Source organism: Natator depressus, chromosome 2, assembly GCF_965152275.1.
Source record: "Natator depressus isolate rNatDep1 chromosome 2, rNatDep2.hap1, whole genome shotgun sequence".
Taxonomy (NCBI): Eukaryota; Metazoa; Chordata; order Testudines; family Cheloniidae; genus Natator; species Natator depressus.
In genome coordinates this window covers 150,994,395-151,017,775 of record NC_134235.1, presented here as the reverse complement: position 1 = coordinate 151,017,775, position 23,381 = coordinate 150,994,395, and the positions used below count along the sequence as shown (strand labels likewise).

The 23,381-nt window shown below is 43.6% G+C and overlaps 1 protein-coding gene across 1 annotated transcript in view; it reads left to right on the top strand.

Moving 5' to 3' along the window:
* INVS (inversin) overlaps positions 1–23,381 on the top strand; it is a 210,119-nt gene that overhangs the window by 108,925 nt on the left and 77,813 nt on the right. The window contains exons 5-6 of the mRNA XM_074945124.1: positions 4,371–4,538; positions 17,156–17,336. Of these exons, the coding sequence (XP_074801225.1) occupies positions 4,371–4,538; positions 17,156–17,336 (349 nt within the window). The remainder of the gene's footprint in view (positions 1–4,370; positions 4,539–17,155; positions 17,337–23,381) is intronic.

Genomic DNA, 23,381 nt, shown 5'->3' with positions numbered 1-23,381 from the left:
CACCCCCCATTCCGTTTGTGGGTTCTTAAAGAAAGAGACTTTAAGGAGAAAAATTGGCTACTGGATCAGGCTTCACCATCATAGCTGCCACCTCCTCCATGTCCTGGGACCTAAGACTTTCTTCATCCTGATTCTGAGAGTTGTCCTGACTAGGCTGGGCTATAGAGAATACTCAGATGACATTGCCACCTCTACCAGCTCAAGCTGAATCCCAAACACCACCTGGGATGAAATGGGATTGGAATTTAACAACAGCTCCAGCTCATCTCAACTAACTTCTCTTTTCCCCAAAAACACAGTTGTTACCATCTTTTATACCATCTAAGGGACTGTCAGACGAAAGGTTTTTTCCTTGTAAAAACTCTTCAGCTAAAGGGAACACAGGATGTTGTTAAAATGAAAGCCTTCTTTAATACTTTATATTTCAAATGCTCTAACTGTTTTTCCTTCCTTTCTTTATGTTTAATAAAAGGTTAAAAGGGTTTTTAGTGATGTATTTGCCATGGTACAAAGCAGGCTGAGGTCTCTGTATTTCAAACCCCAGACCTTGTTTAACACTGTTTGATATTGGACAGTGACTGGGGTATGATAACACCTTTGGCCCATTTAGTCCATCTAAATTAATACAGTTGTGGATTGATTTGCTCAAGGTCACACAGCAAGTCAAATGGCAGAGCTCTGTTTACTTGGGCCATTGTCTTAGTATGGATTTATATATAAGGATGTTATGGGGCTGCTATAGACTGCAGTAATCTATCTTAAATTGTAAATTTTAAGAGTGTTTGTGGGTAGAGCATTGCATCCGCACTTCCTAAACACAGAACCTGCATGTAGTGGGGAGTAAAGACCTGTGTTCGGAGGGCATCAATAAAGACAATCCCTGGGTAGGATCAAGAGGAGTAAAAATACATCCTCTGTGTTTGTCAGGAGGGAGTAAACAAAACTCATTTGCATGAGGGGAAGTGAACAAAACCCGTTACCTGTTTCTGAGTCATTGACAACTTGAAAGCAAATGATCTTGAATGCTTATGGATCAGTGCTCTAACAGATAAAGCACAAATAGGGTACTAAGACCACCATTTACAGACCGCCAAATCACATTGAAGAATAGGATTATCAGCTCCTTAAGCAACTATCTATAATTTGCAGGGTAAAAGGTTGTGTTATCATGCAGGACTTTAATCTGCATGATTTGCCGGATGTCTCATGCTGCCAGTACTAAAACATTGTTGGAATTTCTAAAAATTATAGATGACCGTTTCCTAACCCAAAAAGTGTTGCATCTGTCACAGGAGAATTCTATACAAAACCTCCTCTTGACAGATTAAGAGAAATTGATCACAGAACTAAAAATAAGTGATAGCTTAGGTACAGGTGATCCTGAGTTGATTACATTTATTGTGTGGTTTCAGAGTAGCAGCCGTGTTAGTCTGTATTCGCAAAAAGAAAAGGAGTACTAGTGGCACCTTAGAGACTAGCCAATTTATTTGAGCATAAGCTTTCGTGAGCTACAGCTCATTTAATCGGATGCATTCAGTGGAAAATACAGTGAGGAGATGAAAAAATGGGTGTTATCATACACACTGTAAGGAGAGTGATCACTTACAGTGTGTATGATAACACCCATTTTTTCATGTTCTGTGTGTATATAAATCTCCTCACTGTATTTTCCACTGAATGCATCCGATGAAGTGAGCTGTAGCTCACGAAAGCTTATGCTCAGATAAATTGGTTAGTCTCTAAGGTGCCACTAGTACTCCTTTTCTGTTTATTGTGTGCAAACAGATAAAAGTCCAAACCAATAATATATGTACTTGATGCTTTTAAAGGGCCAGTTTCACAAAGCTGAATGGGAACACTGAATAGGAATAGGAAAGTTATATTACCTCTATTTAGCATTGGTGCAATTAATATCAGAATACTGTGATCATTTCTGCCTTGCATGGTGTCAAGTATCAGGGGGTAGCCATGTTAGTCTGTATCTACAAAAACAACAAGGAGTCTCATGGCACCTTAAAGACTAACAGATTTATTTGGGCATAAGCTTTCGTAGGTAAAAAACCACTTCTTCAGATGCATGGAGTGAAAATTACAAAATAAGTGGTAATTTTCACTCCATGCATCTGAAGAAGTGGTTTTTTACCCATGAAAGCTTATGCCCAAATAAATCTGTTAGTCTTTAAGGTGTCAACAAACTCCTTGTTGTTTTTGTGAGCAGTTCTGGTGTCAATAATTGAAGAAGGATGTTGATAAATTGGTGTGTGTTCAGAGAAGAGCCACGAAAATGATTAAAGGATGGAAAACCTATGTTATATTGAGAGACGCAAGGAGCTCAATCTGTTTAGTATAAGAAAGAGAAGATTAAGACCGACTTGACCACAGTCTGTAAGTACCTTAGGAAACAGAAATTTGATAATACAGGGCTCTTCAATCTAGCAGAAAAAGTTACAACAAGATCCATTGGCTTGAAGTTGAAACTAGACAAATTGAGACTAGAAATGAGTTCCAAATTTTTATTGGTGTGGGTAGTTAACCATTGGAACAATTTACCAAGGTTTATGGTGGATTCTCCATCATTGGAAATGTTTAAATCAAGATTGGATGTTTTTCTAAAAGATGTGCTGGAATTAATTCAATAAACAGGAATTAATTCAAATAAGTGTTATGCTGGAAGTCAGATTAAATGATCACAGTGGTCCCCTCTGACTTTATAATGTATGTCTATGGGCTTGTTTTCACTATTGGGGTAAATCAACCTAAGTTACGCTACTCCAGCTATATGAATAGTGTAGCTGAAGTTGACGTGGCTTAGGTTGACTTACCCCGGTATCTTCAATATGCTGCGTCAACAGGAGACGCTCTCCGGTCAACTTACTTTACTCTTCTCAGGGAGGTGGAATACCGGGGTCAACCAGACAGCGCTCTGCCATTGATTTAGCAGGTCTTCAGTAGACCCACTAAATCAACCCCTGCTGCATCGATTGCAGCAGCATTGATCTCCCCATAGTGAAGACCAGCACTATGAAAACCCTTTTGTATGTGTGTTGGTATAGGAAGTAAACACAGTCCCTGTGTATGGAAAGAGGGAGGGAACAAAATCCTTATGTGTGTGGGAGAAAGGAGAAAAAACAGTCCTATGATGAGGGAGAGGGATTTTGGGATTGTCTCAGGCCCAGCAAAGAAAAACACACTACACAATAAACCTATGCACATAAGTTAATGCTGAATATTTACTAACATTTCTGGTGTCCCAATTAAGTTTGTTACACTGCTATGGAGAGTAAACAAGTTGTGTGTAGCATGTTTCCTTGTTTGTTGTAGGGAGAAGGAAGCTCCTAGGGAAGTGAAATCTGTCTGTCTCAGTGGAAATGTGCTATGTGGACATTATGCATAATTAAGAGATGTCTGTATCTTTGAATGTCCTTGTTTTTTAATGGTTTGTGAGTTTTTGAAGTCAAATAGATGAAATCACATCATATGAAAACTCTTGTCCAATGTCCAGAACTTCATACTGAAAGTAAGGGCCTGCCTACACAGCAACTAGACACCCTCTGCTGGCCCGTGCCAACTAACTTGGGCTTGCAGGGCTAAGGCTGAGGGGTTGTTTCATTGCTGTGTAGAATTCTGGGCTCAGGCTGGAGAATGAGCTCTGGGACCCTCCCACCTTGCAGGGCCCTACACCCTGGGATCCAGCCCAAGCCCGGAGTTCTACACAGCAATGAATCCATGACTTCCAGAGACCTCCATGACTTCAGCCTGTGGCAGCTAGGAGCTGCAGGATCCCCCCCACTGCCTGTGGTGGCTCAGAGTGGTGGGAGTTACTCTGCAGCTCCCATCCGCTGCAGGCGGTGGGGGGACTCCACAGCTCCAAGCCTCCACAGGTAGGGAGGGACCCTGGACTTCCAAGCTGGGGCCCCCGCAGCTGCTGAGCTGCTGCGGGCAGTGTGGGGACTCCTCAGCTCCCCATTTTGTCATGGATGTTTTTAGTAAAAGTCATGGACAGGTCATGGGCTTCTGTGAATTTTTCTTTATTGCCTGTGATCTGTCTGTGACTTTTACTAAAAATATCTGTGACAAAATCTTAGCCTTAATTATAGGTCTAAGATACATTAATGTTCATGTTGCAACAGCAGTATAAATAGTGTAAATCTCTACACTTTAAAAAATATAACCTGATTAGAGATCGTTAAGAAAGGTTACTGGAATTTATAAAAAGATATCTTCATAGATTCTTGGATCTTCCAAGAATCTATGAAGATTTTTTTTATACGTTCCAAGTATTTTTTCACAAAACTAATTATGAAACTGTATCCATTTAATTTCATTTTTAAAGTTTATGTGTTTGTAAAATTTATGATGTTGTGTTCTAGCAAACTGCTCTGCACTGGAGTGCCTACTACAATAACCCAGAGCATGTGAAACTTCTTATAAAACACGATTCTAATATTGGAATACCTGATATTGAAGGCAAAATCCCACTTCATTGGGCAGCTAACCACAAGGATCCCAGTGCGATTCTAACAGTCAAATGTATTCTGGTAAGAGAGTTTATTATAATAATTCCTTTCTGTCTATGGTCCTGTACTCGATATACATATTTTCAGTTTCATGGAAGTATAAAATTTGATGGATCACTCCACTGGTCCTTGTAATGCTAAACCCTTTCGTGTCCAATAACTATTTCATAAGAAATAGAATATACCTCACAGTGCACCTAGGCAGCTGTGTTTTGCTGAAGATTGAAAGGAATTCCTTCTGAACTGCAAAGGACAGTAAATTTATGGCCCAAAGCATGATATGATTATTTACATAGCTGTAAATGTTTTGGGGGCTGTAAAATCTATCCTTTTAAATAGGCATATTATTTGTCTTAATGATTTGAGCAGTGAATTTCATTAGGAGTCTACCTAATACGTTGTACATGTTTCTTTTAGTTGATTCTAGATTGACTGCTACTTAATTTCGTTATGTGAATCTTACGTTATGGATCAGAGTACAAGGATATGCTAATCAATTTTCAGCATGCCTGGATCAGTTTATTCAGAATTATATAGTCCCCTCTAGAAATCTTCCTTTGTAGATTAAATAATCCTTTGCTGACATGTATGTTTTCCTTCTCTCTCTCTCTTGTTAGAAACTATAATGACTGCACAGAGTCATACAAAATTGTTAGGGCCTAATTCTATCCTGACTTTCACTCCATGGAAACCCAGTAACTTCAGTGACATGAAACAAGGGTATGAAATGCAGAATTGCATTTTCCCTTTAATATCACAGCAGTCTCTGTTATTTTCTACCTCTTTAAGGTGTTTTTTCATGAGGCAGACATCCATTGAGCTATCTATAATGGCTGTTTATACTTAGAAGATCTTGCAAGTTGAGAACTCTTCTGCACATACAGAAATTTAGCCCAATTTGCTAAAGCACGTTCATAACCTTACATTTAGCCATTTTAAATTGTAGACTATTAAAATAGTAATTTTCTGACATATATAATCAATAGTAATAATAATAATGTTTACAAAATTGTATTGGGCATCTTTTATTCCAAATATGGCATTTGGATTTTGAAGATATTTGTAATATATTCAGTACTTTGGGGTTTATTTACAGAACAAGATAACTTTAAAATAGTCCAATTTTATAAACATCCCAATTCCAGTGCTGTAGACAGATATTTGTTGAACAATGGGCAGTGGTTAAAATAATCAGATTTAGAGTTTTATGTTTTCAAATGTTGGAGTTGTTTAAAACAGAGATTATCAATCTTTTTCATAGTGTGGACCATCTCATAAAGAGCCTGATCCTGCACCCACTGAAGTTAGTGGCAAAGATTCCATTGCCTTCAGTGGTACAAGATCAACATCACGGTCGGGTGTTATTGTGAAAAGTAACTGTACATAGGTGGCCCTTTCTTACTCAACGGATGTGTTCCTTGCTTGCATTCAGAGCTAGGTTTTACAAGTTTAAAAATGTTAAAAGTAAGTTTTTACTATTGTTTACTCTTTCTGGAGCCAACACATCTGAGTGCATGAGTGGAAGGATTCTGTACTTCCTTGTGCATCATCAACCAACTGCTTATTAACTTCCAGCTGATTACCCCTGGGTAAGCCACCAAAAGGGAAAGAGGTAGCACTGGTTTAAATGAGGAGATATTTTGACCTACAAAACCTTTATAACAGATGATGATGTATGAAAAGGAAAGAGCTCAACTTGACTCTCAGAGTAGGTTAAATTTTCAGGGCTAGCAGTTAGGAACAACTGATCATATTTGATACAGAAATTATTTTATGGAACCCTACAATGCCATTTTCATAAACTTTCAGAGTAGAGCCAGAATTTAAGCTGGAGTTCATCTCCTGAACAACTTCCCTTCTCACCTTTCTAAACCCCACAGTACTTTGTTACATGAAAAAAAATTGGGACAGAATTAAGGGTAAAAGAACAAAGTAAAGTTGCACCATCTGATGGGTGCAGCTGCTGAGTTCCATATCCCTATTTCTTATCTTTTATTGTTTATTTTTTTTTTACAAGTATAAGACATGATATTTATTAGTTCAAAAAGCTTCCATGGTTTCCTGCCATCTTCATTACTCTAATCACTGCTGATCACTTTGCAATTTACTTCTGCACTTTCAATTTTAACATAGTGTGAAAATCTAATCACAGCTAACCTTTACACCAGAAAAAAACACCTAGGAAAGAAAGAAGCAGCAGTATAGGAGGTGATAGGTGCTTAGTTACTTTTATATTAATTTGTCAAAAAAATCTGGAAGCACTTGTTTCCTGGACTAGGTACAACTAGTAACAAGAGTTGTTGCATGAAGCTTAAAAGATACTTCACTATTGTGGCAAAAGCAGCTCTGCAGACTATGTGGAAGTGCTCTGTGGACCATCAGTGCTCCCCATACTGCAGTTTGAAAACCACTAATTTAAAGCTTCCTCATTAAGCACTTGGCTTCCCAAAACGCAGGAATAAATCAGATGTGAGGGAATGATGATCTTCTGATTCCCAGTAATAATATCATCAATTTGTGCACACATTTCTTCTCTAATAAACTTTGGAGTGTTCACTGAAAAAGTCATTCATTGCTATGCACTTTGTCATTTTGAATGAGCCATCTCTTAAAAATAGTGGGATTGCTTTTTCATCTTTCTGCCTTATATTCCACCTACTAAGCGGTCCAAATGCGCACAATGACAGCCAACTGTACCCAGGAAATAACAGAGTGAGGGAAGAGACTTAATTCCCTCCCTTCGTTCATTGTTTGGCTCGAGTAAAAACAATTTGGCAATGTAGTAGAACTATAAGCCATACTTCTATTATTTTTCTAAAATTTATAATAGCTTGGCATTTGTAAAAACATTTCTTCTAATTGTGTACTTAGTTAATAGGAAAGATTCCTATTTCCCAACTCTTATTAATATACTAGATTAGATGAAACTTTGTGGATAGAATCTGTCAAATTTAACCGACCTGTTGTGACTACTAACTTGTGGCTATATCCAGTGATAATTTACAACCTAGTTTGGTATACTGGTTTTGGATGATTATTATTTGTGGGGTTTTTTATTTGTTTGTTTTGCATTATTTTCTAGTAAGGCACAGATAACTAATATCTACTGATTAAAAGTCTATAATTAATGTTTCCAATGCATGAAACTGAGAACTCTTCTAGTGATTACTTAATATGGCATAGATAGTTAAATATTTACTTATAATATTACATCCAAAAATGACCATTAAGCTTTAAAATAAAGTAATCAAATGTTAGGACATTCCAGTAGTTAATATTACTAGAAATCAATGAGTCAGAAATGAGGAAATTCTAGAGTTATGGTTTATACTGCAACGTTAACTCATCCAGGTTGCACCTGTGAAATATGGTTAAATATAACCCCAAATGTATTTGTGTTATTTTATCTATTCAATAAAATATACAAGATGTGCAATATGGCTGAATTAACATTGCAGTATAAACAGTAACTATGGAATTTCCAAGCTTTTCTCCTCTTGATTTATCATTCTCAACGTTGAAGCACTGCTAGTTTTTGCATTTAATATTTACAACATTTTGAAAAGGTAGGTGATTTAGGACCTGTTCCAATATCCGTGGGAAGTCAAAAGCTCCCTGTAATTTAATGGGAATTGGATCAGGCAGGCCCCTTTGTTACTAGGTGCAGTGATCAGAATGTCTTCTAGTTTTCACTGGAGCTCCCCTTTAACATGCAGATTTTTGGATGCAACAGTATTTTCTCTTAATAATTTCCCATTTATCATGGTCTAAACCCCACTCTGTACTACAGAAAGTTATCCTTGCTTAATGTCTCATGGCAAATTCTTCGGTTACACCAGTGGAGTTACTCTGAATTTTCAGAAGTGAAACAGAGCAGAATATGGCTCCAAGATTTTAATTCTTTGCCTTTATGTAGGAGATTTCCTGCCCTGCAAGCTGAATTCCACTGTGTAACACCGAGTCCTGTTTTGTTATTGTTATCCCTTTTTGACCCAAGCACCTAGCCAAACATTCAGAATCTGGTAAGTTATTCCAGTTAAGAGAACAAATTGATCGTAGGTGTTTCTTTGGTGCAGTTTTGCTTATTTACAAAAAACGTACCAAGTCCCATGTCTCTGAACACAGAAGGAATAATATAGCAGGAAACAGCTTCTTTTGCTCACGGCACCAAGAACACTATTTTCATCCTGCACTTCTCACCCAAAAACCTCTCCTCAGGTTTCTTCCAGGGTCATACATAAGGCTGCGATTTAGTCTCCGGTATTTTTAGTAAAAGTCACGGACAGGTCAAGGGCAATAAACAAAAATTCACGGCCCGTGGCCTGTCCATGACTTATACTATAAATACCCTGACTAAACCTTGGAGCAGCTGTTGCTGCGGGGGGCCGCCCATGAATCCCAGAGCGGTTGTAACTTGACCCATAACAAGGTTTCCCCAGCTCGTAGCATCATTTTGCTGGGGAGGGTTGTTAAGACACTCCTGTTTCGTAGGATAAGTGGAATTTTAAGGACTGCACTTAGTTGAGCATGTGACATGGGACACATTGAAAGCCCTGGGGTTGTGTTGTGCTGATATTGAATGGCTAGCAAAGAATGTTGTTCTTTGAGTGCTTTCTTATGTCGATTCCATTCTAGGTTTGTGCGCGCACACGTGCATCGTCATCAGCAATTTTTGCCTTAGCGGGATCCATAGGGTCAGCTGTGGCGCCCCCTTGAGTGCCGCACTCATACATCCCAATATTATGCGCCACCAGCCCTACGCCCTCTCAGTTCCTTTTTACTGCCCATGGTGCTTGGTCAGAGCGCCTTGGCTTGCATAGCAAGAGCGTAAGCAGTTCTTAGCCCATTGTTAGTCCCATTCTATATAGTTTGTAGGTACTTAGTTAGCATTTAAAATAAGTGTTAGTTGTTAGTTTAGTGGTTAGAGTCCCAGCTGCAACTTCACCTTGGAGCGGGGCATGCCCCATTCCTTGGGCTTTAAGCTGTGTTTGTCATGCACCTGGCCAATGCCTATCACTCACTCCAATAGCAGCTGTTTGAAGTGCTTGGGGGAATCCCATATAAAGGATAAGTGCAGGATTTGCAAAGACTTTCGTCCCAGAACCCAAAAGGAGAGGGACATCCGCATGAGAGCCCTCCTGATGGAGGCCGTGCTGCGTCAGGTGTCAGAGCCTTCCTGACCGAATTCCACTCCTACCACCTCGGCATCAGTGCGAAGTGCCTCACTGGCACCAGGATCCTCCCAGCACCGTTCCCTCTCACTGGTGCCCAAGAAGCATCTGAAGAAAAAGGGCTTCCCATCACCATCCGAGAAGGGGAAGGGCGCTCTGGGAAAAGGACCTAGTTCAGGCCACATGCCCGCCCCGGAGCTACAGGGGAGTACCGCTACACTCAGAACCCCTAGCCCAGCCAAGGATCCAACTCCAACTCCTGGGAGCAGTAGGGGATCCCAGCTTCTACGTGGAGCTTCATTGCCTGAGACGGCCCAAGCTGCCAAAGACCTGGTGAGCCTACCAGTTCTGCAAATGTCGCACCAGGCACTGGAAGTGGCTACAGCCCTGCAGCCCAAGGGCAAGCCAGTCATGGGACCTCCCCAAAGGGCAGAGGAGCACCATCGTCCCTGGATCGCAGGCGTTCGTCCCCATCCCCAAGGCCTAGGACCTTGGTCGCCGGCTAGAAGGCCCAAGTCCCCAGCACCATGCTCTCCTTCCACAAGGCACAGATCCCTGGAATCGAGGCACCGGTCCCTGCGCTCCTGGTACCGGACAGCCTCCTGCCTACGATCACCTTGGCGCAGATCTGTATCATCCAGGCAGTCTCCTAGGTGCTGGTCCCCACCAGTGCAGGACTGCTCGCCACCATGGCACTGATCTCCTCTGCCTCGATACCCCTCGAGGGACTGGCAGCAATCCCCGCCCTCTAGAGACCGGTCTCCAACAAGAGTTACACACAGGCCTCCACAGCCCCACCCTGGTCACCAGAAGGAGACTGATCCGAGTTGGAGCTGGGGTTCAGCCCATCGCGAAGGGGTACAAATCCCCGTCGGCCCACGAGACCAGCACAGTACCAGCAGCATGGCAGCAGGGACAGTGGCCTGCTCAATGGCCATGTTGGAAACCTTGAGGGGTACCAGTGATGCTAGTTCCATACTCCCACCGCTCCTTTGTGGCCGCTTCGGACAAACCGCCGGCACTGGGCTCAAAACACAGTGCAGAATCCACCGCAGGGACAACTCAACAGGCACCAACACCCAAGGAGCTGTCTTCAGAAAGGGTAGGGGAACCCGCCCCTCCGCCGGTGACGCCCTTGTTGTCTTCGTCGCTGGACAAAGGCCGGGCCCTCCCAGACTGGCAGTCCCCCCGACAACTTTAAGGAGCACCAGGCTCTCCTTAAAAGGGTGGCAATCAACTTAAACCTCGAAATTGAGGAGTTGGAGGAGCAATCAGACTACTTGTTCAACGTCATATAGTTCCCCAGCCCGAATTGCACTACCTGTCCACCCCGGGGTCCTAAAGATTGCTAAAATGCTGTGGCAGACCCCATCTTTGATTCTGTCCAAAAGGGCAGACAAAAATATTTCGTCCCTGCAAAGGGGTTTGAATATCTCTTTACGCACCCACCAGTCGCTGGTCATGTCCGCAGTTAACAAGAGGGATAAGCAGGGCCAGGTTAGCAGCACACTAAAAAATAAGGACGCCAAATTACTAGAACTCTTTGGCAGAAAAATTTATTCAATGGCCACCCTACAATTCCAGGTATCCAACCACCAAGCCCTGTTGGGCAGGTACAATTTTAATTTATGGGACTCCCTTATCAAGTTCAGGGAGGCCCTTTCACAGGACCTGGCCCTCGAGTTTGCCACAATCCTGAAGGAGGGAAAAACGGTGGCAAAGGGCACTCTCTAGATGGCCTGGGATGCTACAGACTTGGCCTCCGGGGCGGTTGCCTCGGCGGTGGCCATCAGGTGCAGCTCTTGGCTACAGTCTTTGAGGTTATCCCAAGAGATGCAGGCCACAATCCAGGAACTCCTGTTTGAGGGTGTGGGGTTCTTCTCTGAGCTCACTGACGCCAGGCTGCATGGCCTTAAAGAATCCCAGGCCATCCTGCAAGTGCCGGGCCTCCACGCTCCGCAGCAGGCCAGAAAGCAGTTCTGGCCTCCTCCGCCTCAGTCCTGGGAAGTCTTCCTGGCAGGGTACCTACAGGAGAAAGGACAAAGACAAAGCATTTAAGCACTGCGACCCTTTATCCTCTCACTTGCCAGCTCAACCTGGTCCTTTGAAACACCATGGGGGCCAGAGACAGGAGTTTTGAAGGTGCATCCGAGGACGGCGCTCCAGTCAAGTACCTGGATCCACCCTCGCGTTCTTCCGTCAACTGCCTGCGCCCCTTCCAATCGACATGGTCATGAGTGACATCAGATCGTTGAGTGCTCCACACAATAACCTTGGGCTACTACACCCTACAATTCTCGACTGCCCCTCCCTCCCACCCCCCTTCCCCGTCCCTCTCCAGGGACCCTTCTCACGAGCAACTCCTCGCTCGGGTTGTGGAAAACTTCCCAAGGTTGGGAGTGGTGGAGGCGGTCCCTTGAGATAAGAAGGAAAAAGGATTCTACTCCCAATATTTCCTAATCCCAATAGCAAAAGAGGGCCTAAGACTCATCCTGGACCTGCGTCACCTCAAAAAGCATCTCAAGAAGTTGAAGTTTTGCGTTGTCTCCTTGGCATCCATGATCCCCTTCCTGGTACGCCGCCCTCAACTTAAAGGATACATATTTCCATATTTCCATTTTGCCAGGACACAGATGGTTCCTCTGTTTTGTGTTGGGCCAGCACCATTTCCAATTCACAGCGCTGCTTTTTGGTCTCTCGTCAGCCCTCAGAGTGATTACAACGTGCATGGTGACAGTGGCCACTTACCTGAGGCATCAGGGTGTTCAAGTTTACCCGTACCTCGGCAACTGGTTGATCAAGGGCAGGTCTCGGCATCAGGTGCGGCAGCACCATGATCTGGTTTTCTCCACATGTTGCGATCTAGGCCTATTGATAAACAAGAAAAAATCAACATTAGTTCCAGTGCAGCGCATAGAGTTCATAGGAGCAGTCCTCAACTCTACTCGGGCCAGGGCCTTCCTCTCCGAAGCCCGATTCTGCGTTTTGTCAGACCTAATCTCACGTATGCAAACCCACCCTCTCACTACTGCTTACACATGCTTGAGACTGTTGGGCCACATGGCGGCCTGCACTTACATGCCTGGCTCCATCTCAGGCCCTACAGGCATGTCTGGCATCGGTCTACGTTCCCCAACTGATACAACATAGACCAGGCAGTCAATGGTCCAGACCACATACTGTCATCATTCGCTTGGTGGTTGGACTCCGTATCGGTGATGGAGGGAGTCCCCTTTGCGGCCACGACCTCATCGGTTACCCTGGTCTCCGATGCTTTGGATCTGGGGTGGGAAGCTCATCTGGGCGATCTTGGCATGCATGGTCATTGGTCGAGTCACGATCGTTCCTTACACATAAATGTCAGGGAGCTCAGAATGGTACGCTTGGCCTGTCAAGTTTTCCTGCCTCATATAAAAGGCAAGGTGGTTCAAGTCCTGACGGACAATACCGCCACTGTGTTCTATATCAACAAGCAAGGCGATCCTCAGCCCTTTGCCCTTTGCCTTTGGAAACTTCTGTATTCAGCACGCAATTCATCTCATGGCCGCTCACTTCCCTGGGGCCAGAAACACTTTGGCAGATCGCCTAAGCAGGACCTTCTCACCTCGCCACGAGTGGTCACTCCATTCAGAGGTGGTCAGCATCATTTTCCAAAGGTGGGGGACTCTTTCCTGCTTCTGTGGTCATGGGCTCAGATGTACACCTTCTCTCCAGTGCCATTAATCCATGAAGTCCTCGTGAAGATCAAGCAGGACAGAGCGAAAGTAATCATATTGCCGACTTGGACATGCTAGCACTGTTTCAGCACACTGCTGGACCTCTTGGTGGCTCCCCATTACAACTACCATTCTGGCCGTACCTGTTCTCTCGAACTATGGCAGACTGTTGCATCTGAACCTGACAGCACTGCATCTGACAGCCTGGCTGCTGCATGGTTGAATGCGGAAGAGCAGCTCTGTTTGGCTGGTATCCAACAGGTCCCGCTAGGCAGCAGAAAGCCCTCAACCAGAGCAACCTACCAAATGGAAATGGTTTACATGCTGGACTTCAGATAAAGGCATTCGACCCAAGAGGGCCTCACTGCAGTCAATCCTGGATTACCTCCTGCATCTTAAGCTCCAGGGTCTGTCTCTTTCATCTGTTAAGGTCCACTTGGCCACTATTTCAACTTTTCATCCTCCACTCGAGGGCAGGCCAGTTTTCGCCCGTGATATGATTGCCAGGTTCCTCAACGGCCTAGAGCACCTATACCGTCACATGAGGGACCCCATTCCTCCGGGGGACCTAAATCTTGTGCTGTTGCAGCTCATGGGAGCCCCCTTCGAGCCTCTGGCTTCCTGCTCCCTCCTCCTCCTCTCCTTGAAGGTCGCTTTCTTGGTGGCAATAACATCTGTCCACAGAGTCTCCGAGATTAGGGCACTTAGCTCGGAGCCACCCTACACAATGTTTTACAAGGACAAGGTCCAACTACGACCGCATCTGGCCTTCCTACCCAAGGTTGTTTCCCAGTTTCATATGACTTAGGACATATTCTTACCTGTCTTTTTCCCTACATCGCATGAGTAGAAGGAGGAGCATGGGTTGCACTCTATGGATGTCAGAAGACCGCTAGCCTTCTACATTGAGAGGACCAAACCTTTCAAAAGTCACTGCAGTTATTCATCGCAGTGGCCCACAGGATGAAAGGTTGTCCAGTGTCAGCCCAGAGAATCTCATCTTGCATTACTGCCTGTATCCACTACTGCTATAAGCAGGCCACGGTGCCTCCTCCGGCAATTGTAACTGCCTACTCAACCAGGGCACAAGCCTCTTCAGCAGCTTTCCTAGCCCAAGTGCCAATCCAGGATATCTGAAAGGCTGCCATCTGGTTGTCTGTCCACATATTTACATCGCGTTATGCGTTTACCCAGCAGGCCCGAGACGATGCTGGCTTTGGTAGAGCAGTATTGCAACCTGTACGATCATGAACTCCGAGCCCACCTCCAGGGCTACTGCTTGTGGGTCACCTAGAATGGAATTGACATGAGCAAGCAGTCGAAGAAGAAAAAACGGTTACCTACCTTTCGTAATTGGTGTTCTTCGAGATGCATTGCTCGTGTCCATTCCATTACCCGCCCTCCTGCCCCTCAGTTGGAGCTGCCGGCAAGAAGGAACTGAGAGGGCCTAGGGCCAGCGGCGCCTAATGATGTATGAGTGCGACACTCAAGGAGGTGCCACAGCTGACCCTACGGATACTGTTAAGGCAATAATCTCTGATGACTGTGCACATGAGTGCGCATGCACCTAGAATGAATAGACATGAGCAACACATCTCGAAGAACAGTTACGAAAGGTAGGTAACCTTTTTTTCCGTTGCACCTACCTTGTTCTTTTTTCAGAAGTATATAGTTAGAGACCATACATCTGCAATACTTGATTAAATAGTTTAATACATTTTATGTTATGCTTTTAAGAAAACATGAGAAACAAGTCAAGTCTTTACATGCAGTGTTTTTAGAATTCTTCATACCTAATTCAATGTCCAATGTTGCTTATTTTACCAAATGAAACCTGTGTCAGCTGATCAGATTGGTTGACCATGACACATTTTTTAAAGGTTTTTAAATGATCAAACTTCAGCCAGTTAGAAACTCATGTATTTATAGAACTACAGTGTTTAAAAACAAAAAATACCTGAAGGCTCTTAAATTTCCTTTGTAACACTGTGTTGAATAGTATCTTTAAGAACATAAGAATGGCCATACTGGGTCAGACCAAAGGTCCTGTCTTCCGACAGTGGCCAATGCCAGGTGCCCCAGAGGGAATGTACAGAACAGGTAATCATCAAGTGATCCATTCCCTCTCACCCATTCCCAACTTCTGGCAAACAGAGGCCAGGGACACCATCCCTGCCCATCCTGGCTAATATCCATAGTTCTTTTTTTAACCCTATTATAGTCTTGGCCTTTGCAACATCCTCTGGCAAAGAGTTCCACAGGCTGACTGTGCTATGTGTGAAGAAATACTTCCTTGTGTTTGTTTTAAACCTGCTGCCTATTAATTTCATTTGGTGACCCCTAGTTCTGGTGTTATGAGGAGTAAATAGCACTTCCTTATTTACTTTCTCCACACCAGTCATGATTTTATAGATCTCTACAATATCCCCCCTTAGTCCTCTCTTTTCCAAGCTGAAAAGTCTCAGGCTTATTAATCTCTCCTCATATGGAAGCCATTCCATACCCCTAATCATTTTTGTTGCCCTTTTCTGAACCTTTTCCAAGTCCAATATATCTTTTTTGAGATGGGGCGACCACATCCGCATGCAGTATTTAAGATGTGATCGTAACATGGATTTATATAGAGGCAACATGATATTTTCCGTCCTACTACCTATCTCTTTCTTAATGATTCCCAACATTTTGTTCGCTTTTTTGACTGCTGCTGCACATTGAGTGGATGTTTTTAGAGAACTATCCACAATGACTCCAAGGTCTCTGAGTGGTAACAGCTAATTTAGACCCCATCTAAATTATTATTTATATTTTCCAATGTGCATTACTTTGCATTTATCAACATTGAATTTTGTTGCCCAGTCACCCAGGTTTGAGAGATCCTTTTGTAGCTCTTCGCAGTCCTCCTGGGACTTAACTATCTTGAGTAGTTTTGTATCATCTGCAAATTTTGCCACCTCACTGTTTATCCCTTTTTCCAGATCATTGATGAATATGATGAATAGGACTGGTCCCAGTACAGATCCCTCGGGGACACCACAATTTACCTCCCTCCATTCTGAAAACTAACCATTTATTCCTACTTTTTGTTTCCTATCTTTTAACCAGTTACCAGTCCATGAGAGGACTTTCCCTCTTGTCCCATGACAGCTTACTTTGCTTAAGAGCCTTTGGTGAGGGACCTTGTCAAAGGCTTTCTGAAAATCTAAGTTCACTATATCCACGGGATCCCCCTTGTCCACATGCTTATTGACCCCCTCAAAGAATTGAAAATGGAGCTTCGTGTTTTAGAAAGGGTGCAGGGGACACCACCACTAATATGTGGTAAAGAGCAGTATCTTATGCGGTGGAGCAGTGGGACCGTCTACACAGCTTTTTAAACCTGGAAAAAGTGATCTAATTATGTGAGATCTAATTATGGTTTCCACAAATACTTGAGTCAGTCCTTTAAGGACCTGTGTATGGATCTGTTCACACTACATAACCAGGGCAAAACCCATTGATGTGAACTGAAGATGAAATACTGCAACAGAAGCTTGGGATAGATATCAAAAACATGAGCCAAAAATATTTGACAGTAACTGCAGATTTAGTATAGGTAACTGGTTATAAAACTATCCAGTTCCTGCTGTACAGATTAGTGACACTTCATCTCTTGCCTATTGTGAGGCATTTTCCACTATCCATGAAGGGTATATAATTTTTCTTTCAAACTTATATAACATATTTTTATGTTTCTGATGTCTTTGTTAAACAGGATGCTGCTCCCACAGAATCTTTATTGAACTGGCAGGACTATGAAGGACGAACCCCCCTTCATTTTGCAGTTGCTGATGGGAATGTGGCAGTGGTTGATGTCCTGACCTCTTATGACGGCTGCAATGTGACATCTTATGACAACCTCTTTCGAACTCCTCTTCACTGGGCAGCTTTACTGGGTGAATTGAATAACACTGAATGCAAAACTTACTTAGGGCCATTGTCAGTTTTTTATCCTGTCTCCTATTACTATTAAATTCTTGCCTGGCACTATGCTAACTAATCTTTGTAGAATAATTATGATAGGCTATCAGACTAATTGGGAAGCAAATTCCAGAGACTGAGGACCTCCAGTGAAAATGTCCTATACCATCAGACCATGCATTCAAATCTAAGAGCAGTTACTCAGAGCATATTAGCTATTCTCAATTTAAATGGGATGCATAGGTGGAAAGGCAGTTTCACAGGCCTCAAACCAACCAGGACTTTAAAGATCAATATCAACAATTTGAATTACATCCTAATGCTTAGGGGGAGCCATTGCACTGTTTGGATCACTTGTGTTTTATGCTTCCTATAGCTAACACAACTGAGCAAGTGGGCCACCTCGTTCTGCACCAACTGTTCCTTCAGAATAATCTTCAAGGGTAACCTCTCATTGAGTCCATTAGAATAATCCCATCTGGAGGTACCTAGAGACTCAGCCCAGAGGAACAGAGAAAAGCAGCTGCAGCAGGTACAGCTACACCATGAGTGGTCAGTCGGAGGAAGATGAGGCCCAAATGGGGTTACCTTTCTCACTCATCAGAATCAGATCCAGAACTATTTTTAAGGGAGAGCCCCCACTACCACCACCTTTGGAGGCTCCCAGAGCTTTGTGGCTTGGGGAATGAAGAAACTCCTAGGATGATCCACTCAGCAGGAGCAGAGACAAGCACCCGGAGTAGGGACTTTCGGACACTGATGATGTCATCAGTAACTACTTTTTAGAGTTTTTACTCTGGACGCTGTTTTCCTTCACTGATTAGCTGCTTGCTCCAACGCCTTCCCACCCCCTCCCTCACAGTCTCTTTACTTCAGCCCCAATTCACTTTCTTTCCATGCTCCTCCTCTTTCCCTCTCTTTTCTTAGCCCCCTCCCTTCGGTGTTCCCTCTCCCTCTTTCCATGTAGCTAATCCCAATTCCAGCAAAAACCCCACTCTCAAAAACAAAAACAAAAAAAAAAAGTGGAACTAACAAGATGTTTGCAAACCATCGTGTTTTTCACTCTGCTTGTATGTTTTATTCCTTCCCTCAATCCATTTTTTGTCTTGTCTGTTATACTGTAAGCTTTTCAGTACAGAAACCATTTCTTATTCTGTGTTTGTACAGTTCCTAACACACTGGGGCCCAGATCCCTACTGGTCTCCTTAAACACTAGCACAGTACCAATGAGAGATAATTATGCAGAAAACTGTGACAAAACCACATCAGAGAGAGTTGTTTGTAACCATCATGTGAAATAAATAAGCATGACCTTTCTGGCAACCAAAGCAAGGAGTAATAAGGGATCCAGAAGATCCCCTAAATGGTGAACCTCGTTGACAAAGGATGTGCACGCCCCTGCAATCATAAGCTCTAGCATTGTGGAGGAAGGATGTTCTATTGGTTATGGGCACTAGCCTGGTACTTGGCAAATCTGGGTTCCTGTAAATCCAGCTTCCTGTAAGACCTTGGACAAATCACTTAGTTTCTCTGTGCTTAAGTTATCCATCTATGAAATGGGGCTGATAATGCTTTCCTTTTTCACAGACGATATTAAAGCTTGTAAGTGATATTAAAGATTATATTGGTGATATTAAAGATTGTAAGTTAGTCAGAGACTATAGTAATGGGAGTCAGATAATTACCTTAGATAAATCTAGATCCTGCCTCCAGTCATCCAGAGATTTGTGTGGATTGAACTTCAGTTCACCTTCTTCTAAATTTCTGTCTTAATCAGGCTTCAGAGTGGCAGCTGTGTTAGTCTGTATTCGCAAAAAGAAAAAGAGTACTTGTGGCACCTTAGAGACTAAATAAATTTGTTAGTCTCTAAGGTGCCGCAAGTACTCCTTTTCTTTTTGTCTTAATCAGGAATTTCCAAAGACATCATAGTTCCCAGGTTGGATAAGAACATAAGAATGGCCATACTGGATCAGACCAATGGTCCAACTAGCCCAGTATCCTGTCATCCAACAGTGTCCAGTGCCAGGTGCTTCAGAGGGAATGAACAGAACAGGCAATCCTCAAGTGATTCATCCCCTGTTGCCCATTCCCAGCTTCTGGCAAACAGAGGCTAGGGACACTTCAGAGCATGGTTTTGGATGAGAGAGACAGAACTGTATGTTATCTGTATACTGCCCCCCAAGCAGACCCACAAAAGCATTGAATTGGAGGGGTGACTGACTAGGACCCAGAAGAGCACTGTACTAGAGAGCCCTTGAAAGAGATGAGCAGTTACCAAACATCACCCTCCTGGATCTTTAAGAAGAAGGAACAGAATCACTGAAGTGCCAGCCACTATTGCTATGGTCTGTGGTTGAGTTAACAGAACCTCTTGAACAGAGATATCTAAAAGCATCAGCGTGGACACCTAACATTTGTCCATTGCTAAGACTAAATCATTAGCCAAATGAAATCAGTGCAATCTGTGTACTATATCATGGCTGAAAAGTTGGTTGAGAGGGATGACAGATATCCATGGACTCCAGAGGATACTGGTGTTGCCTGGCCAGCATATTTTCAATAACCTTACCGCAAAAAGATGGGTTAGAAACAAGTAATAGTTGTAAAGTTTGTCACCATCAAGAGGCTATGTCTTGAGCAAGGGCCTAACAACCTCTCATTTACAAGAAGCTGGCACCCTACCCTCCTGTAGGGGCATTAAGGATCTCAAAGAACAGTAGAACCAATAGGCCAGATCTTTAGCAGGTCTAAACCTGCTCTATTTAAGTCAATGGAGTTATGCCAGTTTACACCAGCTGAGGATATAATCATTCATATTACTGATTGTATATGATTTTAGAGCTGGCTCTTCTCTCCTCACAAGGGTTTTTCAAAGCTTAATAAGTTAAACTTTGCACTTCACCTGAAATTGCAAAATGTTACATTTGTGATAAGTAGTATAATGAAAACTTTAGCATGAAAGGAACTGATTTGTTTTGATTCCAGAACTTGTGAGTAGCAGCAGTGCTCAGTAGATGAATATCAAGTTCTCTGAAACTGTAGGTATACTAAATGGCTTTATTTGTGAACGAGTGCATCAACCAGAAGAAACACTGATGTCCCTGCTCCTCTCTGATATACCAGTCATTTAATGTGAAGAACACATTACTTCTAGTTATGAAGCTTTGCAAAATTCTGCTAATAAGACCTTTTCAGGCACTGTGAGGGCAAATGGGCATCTTTTGTCTCCATGAGATAGTGTGTGATATTCATCTCTCATGCTACTACCTTTTCCCTCCCCAAACCCGCAGTTCAGCCAGGAAAAAATACAGTTGGATTTTTTTATCTTTCTAATGTTGCTATTACTGACTTTTTTCCATTAACATATCCAGTCTGAGTCTCTGTGAGGCCAGTTCTACACTACAAAATGTTGTCAGCATAGCTATTCAGTGAGGAGTGTGAAAAAACACACTTACCAGCTGACATAGCTTTGTCAGCAAAACCCCAGTATAGACACAGACAAGGTCACAGACAAGGTCAACTCCCACACTGCTGTCCTGGGCAACACAGCATGGGGAAGAGGTGAGCAGCCCTCCATGGTGAAAGAACAGGTTAAGGACTATTTAGAAAAGCTGGACATGCACAAGTCCAGGGGTCCAGATCTAATGCATCCGAGGGTGCTGAGGGAATTGGCTGATGTGATTGCAGAGCCATTGGCCATTATCTTTGAAAACTCGTGGTGATCGGGGGAGGTCCCAGCCGATTGGAAAAAGGCAAATATAGTTCCCATCTTTAAAAAAGGGAAGGAGGAGAACCCGGGGAACTACAGACCGACCAGCCTCCCCTCAGTCCCTGGAAAAATCATGGAGCACGTCCTCAAGGAAACGATTTTGAAGCACTTGGAAGAGAGGAAGGTGATCAGGAACAGTCAACATGGATTCACCAAGGGCAAGTCATGCCTGAGCAACCTGATTGCCTTCTATGATGAGATAACTGGCTCTGTGGATATGGGGAAAGCAGTGGACATGATATATCTTGACTTTAGGAAAGCTTTTCAAACAATCTCCTACAGTATTCTTGCCAGCAAGTTAAAAAAGTATGGATTGGATGAATAGACAATTAGGTGGAGAGAAAGCTGGCGAGATTGTTGGGCTCAGTGGGTAGTGATCAACGGTTCTATGTCTAGTTGGCAGCTGGTATCAAGCGGAGTGCCCCAGGGGTCGGTCCTGGGGCCGGTTTTGTCAAACATCTTTATTAATGATCCGGATGATGGGATAGATTACACCCTCAGAAAGTTCGCAGATGATACTAAGCTGGGGGTGGAAGTAGGCACACTGGAGGGTAGGGATAGAGTCCAGAGTGACCTTGACAAATTGGAGGATTGGGCCAAAAGAAATGTGATGAGGTTCAACAAGGACAAGGGCAGAGTCCTGCACTGAGGACGGAAGAATCCCTTGCACCGCTACAGGCTGGGGACCGACTGGCTAAGTGACAGTTCTGCAGAAAGGGACCTGAGGATTACAGTGGATGAGAAGCTGGATATGAGTCAGCAGTGTGCCCTGGTTGCCAGGAAGGCTAACGGCATATTGGGCTGCATTAGTAGGAGCATTGCCAGCAGATTGAGGGAAGTGATTATTCCCCTCTATTCGGCACTGGTGAGGCCACATCTGGAGTATTGTGTCCAGTTTTGGGCCCCCCCGCTACAGAAAGGATGTGGACAAATTGGAGAGAGTCCAGCGGAGGGTAACGAAAATGATCAGGGGGCTGGGGCACATGACTTACGAGGAGAGGCTGGGGGAACAGGGCTTGTTTAGACTGCAGAAGAGAAGAGTGAGGGGGGATTTGATAGTAGGGTGACCAGATGCTAAATCCAAAATATCGGGACTGCCTCAGCGGGAGCGCCTTTTCAATTGTTACACTCACCCGGCACGTTCGGCGGTGGGAAATAAATCTTGCTGACGAAGAAAGAAGTGCCCGCCGACGAAGTGCCACCGAAGACCCAGACGTGCCGGGTGACTATAACAATTGAAAAGGCGCTCCCCGTGCCTCTCACCACTGCCTAAGCAAAAAAAAAAAAAAAGACTGCACCCGAAACAAAGTATCGGGACAAACTGCTCAATATTGGGATAGTCCTGATTTTATCGGGACGTCTGGTCACCCTATTTGATAGCAGCCTTCAACTACCTGAAGGGGGGTTCGAAAGAGGATGGAACTCGGCTGTTCTCAGTGGTGGCAGATGACAGAACAAGGAGCGATGGTCTCAAGTTGCAGTGGGGGAAGTCTAGGTTGGATATTAGGAAACACTATTTCACTAGGAGAGTGATGAAGCACTGGAATGGGTTACCTAGAGATGCAGTCTCCTTCCTTAAAGGTTTTTAAGGTCCAGCTTGACAAAGCCCTGGCTGGGATGATTTAGTTGGTGTTGGTCCTACTTTGAGCAGGGGCTTGGACTAGATGACCTCCTGAGGTCTCTTCCAACCCTAATCTTCTATGATTCTATTATTTTTCTATGCCAAGAGAAGAGTGATTCTGTAAGCACAGCCAATGTTATATTCAGGGTAGTGGTATTAACATGTCGATAGAAAAAATCCTTCTGTCATCTTATGCTGTATCTGTGCTCTGGGGCTCCATCTGTATAGCTGTACCAACATAGCTATACCAGCAAAGCATTTGTAGTATAGACAAGGCCTAAGTTATAAAGTTGTATATACAAACGCTGTACACTTTATAAGTTACCAAACACAGAACTGGGGACATAAACCTTGTACTTTCATCACTCATTAAGTTTCCCTTTGAAACACTAGCCACATGTTCCATGTATCACCTGTTAATGAAAGTTTTAGTCTTTGTGGCCATCACCTCAGCCAGAAGGATAGATGAGCTTGGAGCCCGACTGGCAGAGCCTCCATTCTCTATATTCCATAAGTACAAAGTCTCATTAGGATTACTTCCAAAGTTCACCCCAAAGTACTTTCAGAGTTCCAGTTAAACCAGTCAGTCCACTTCTCTGTTTTTTCCCTGAAGTCACATGCATCTGAGGA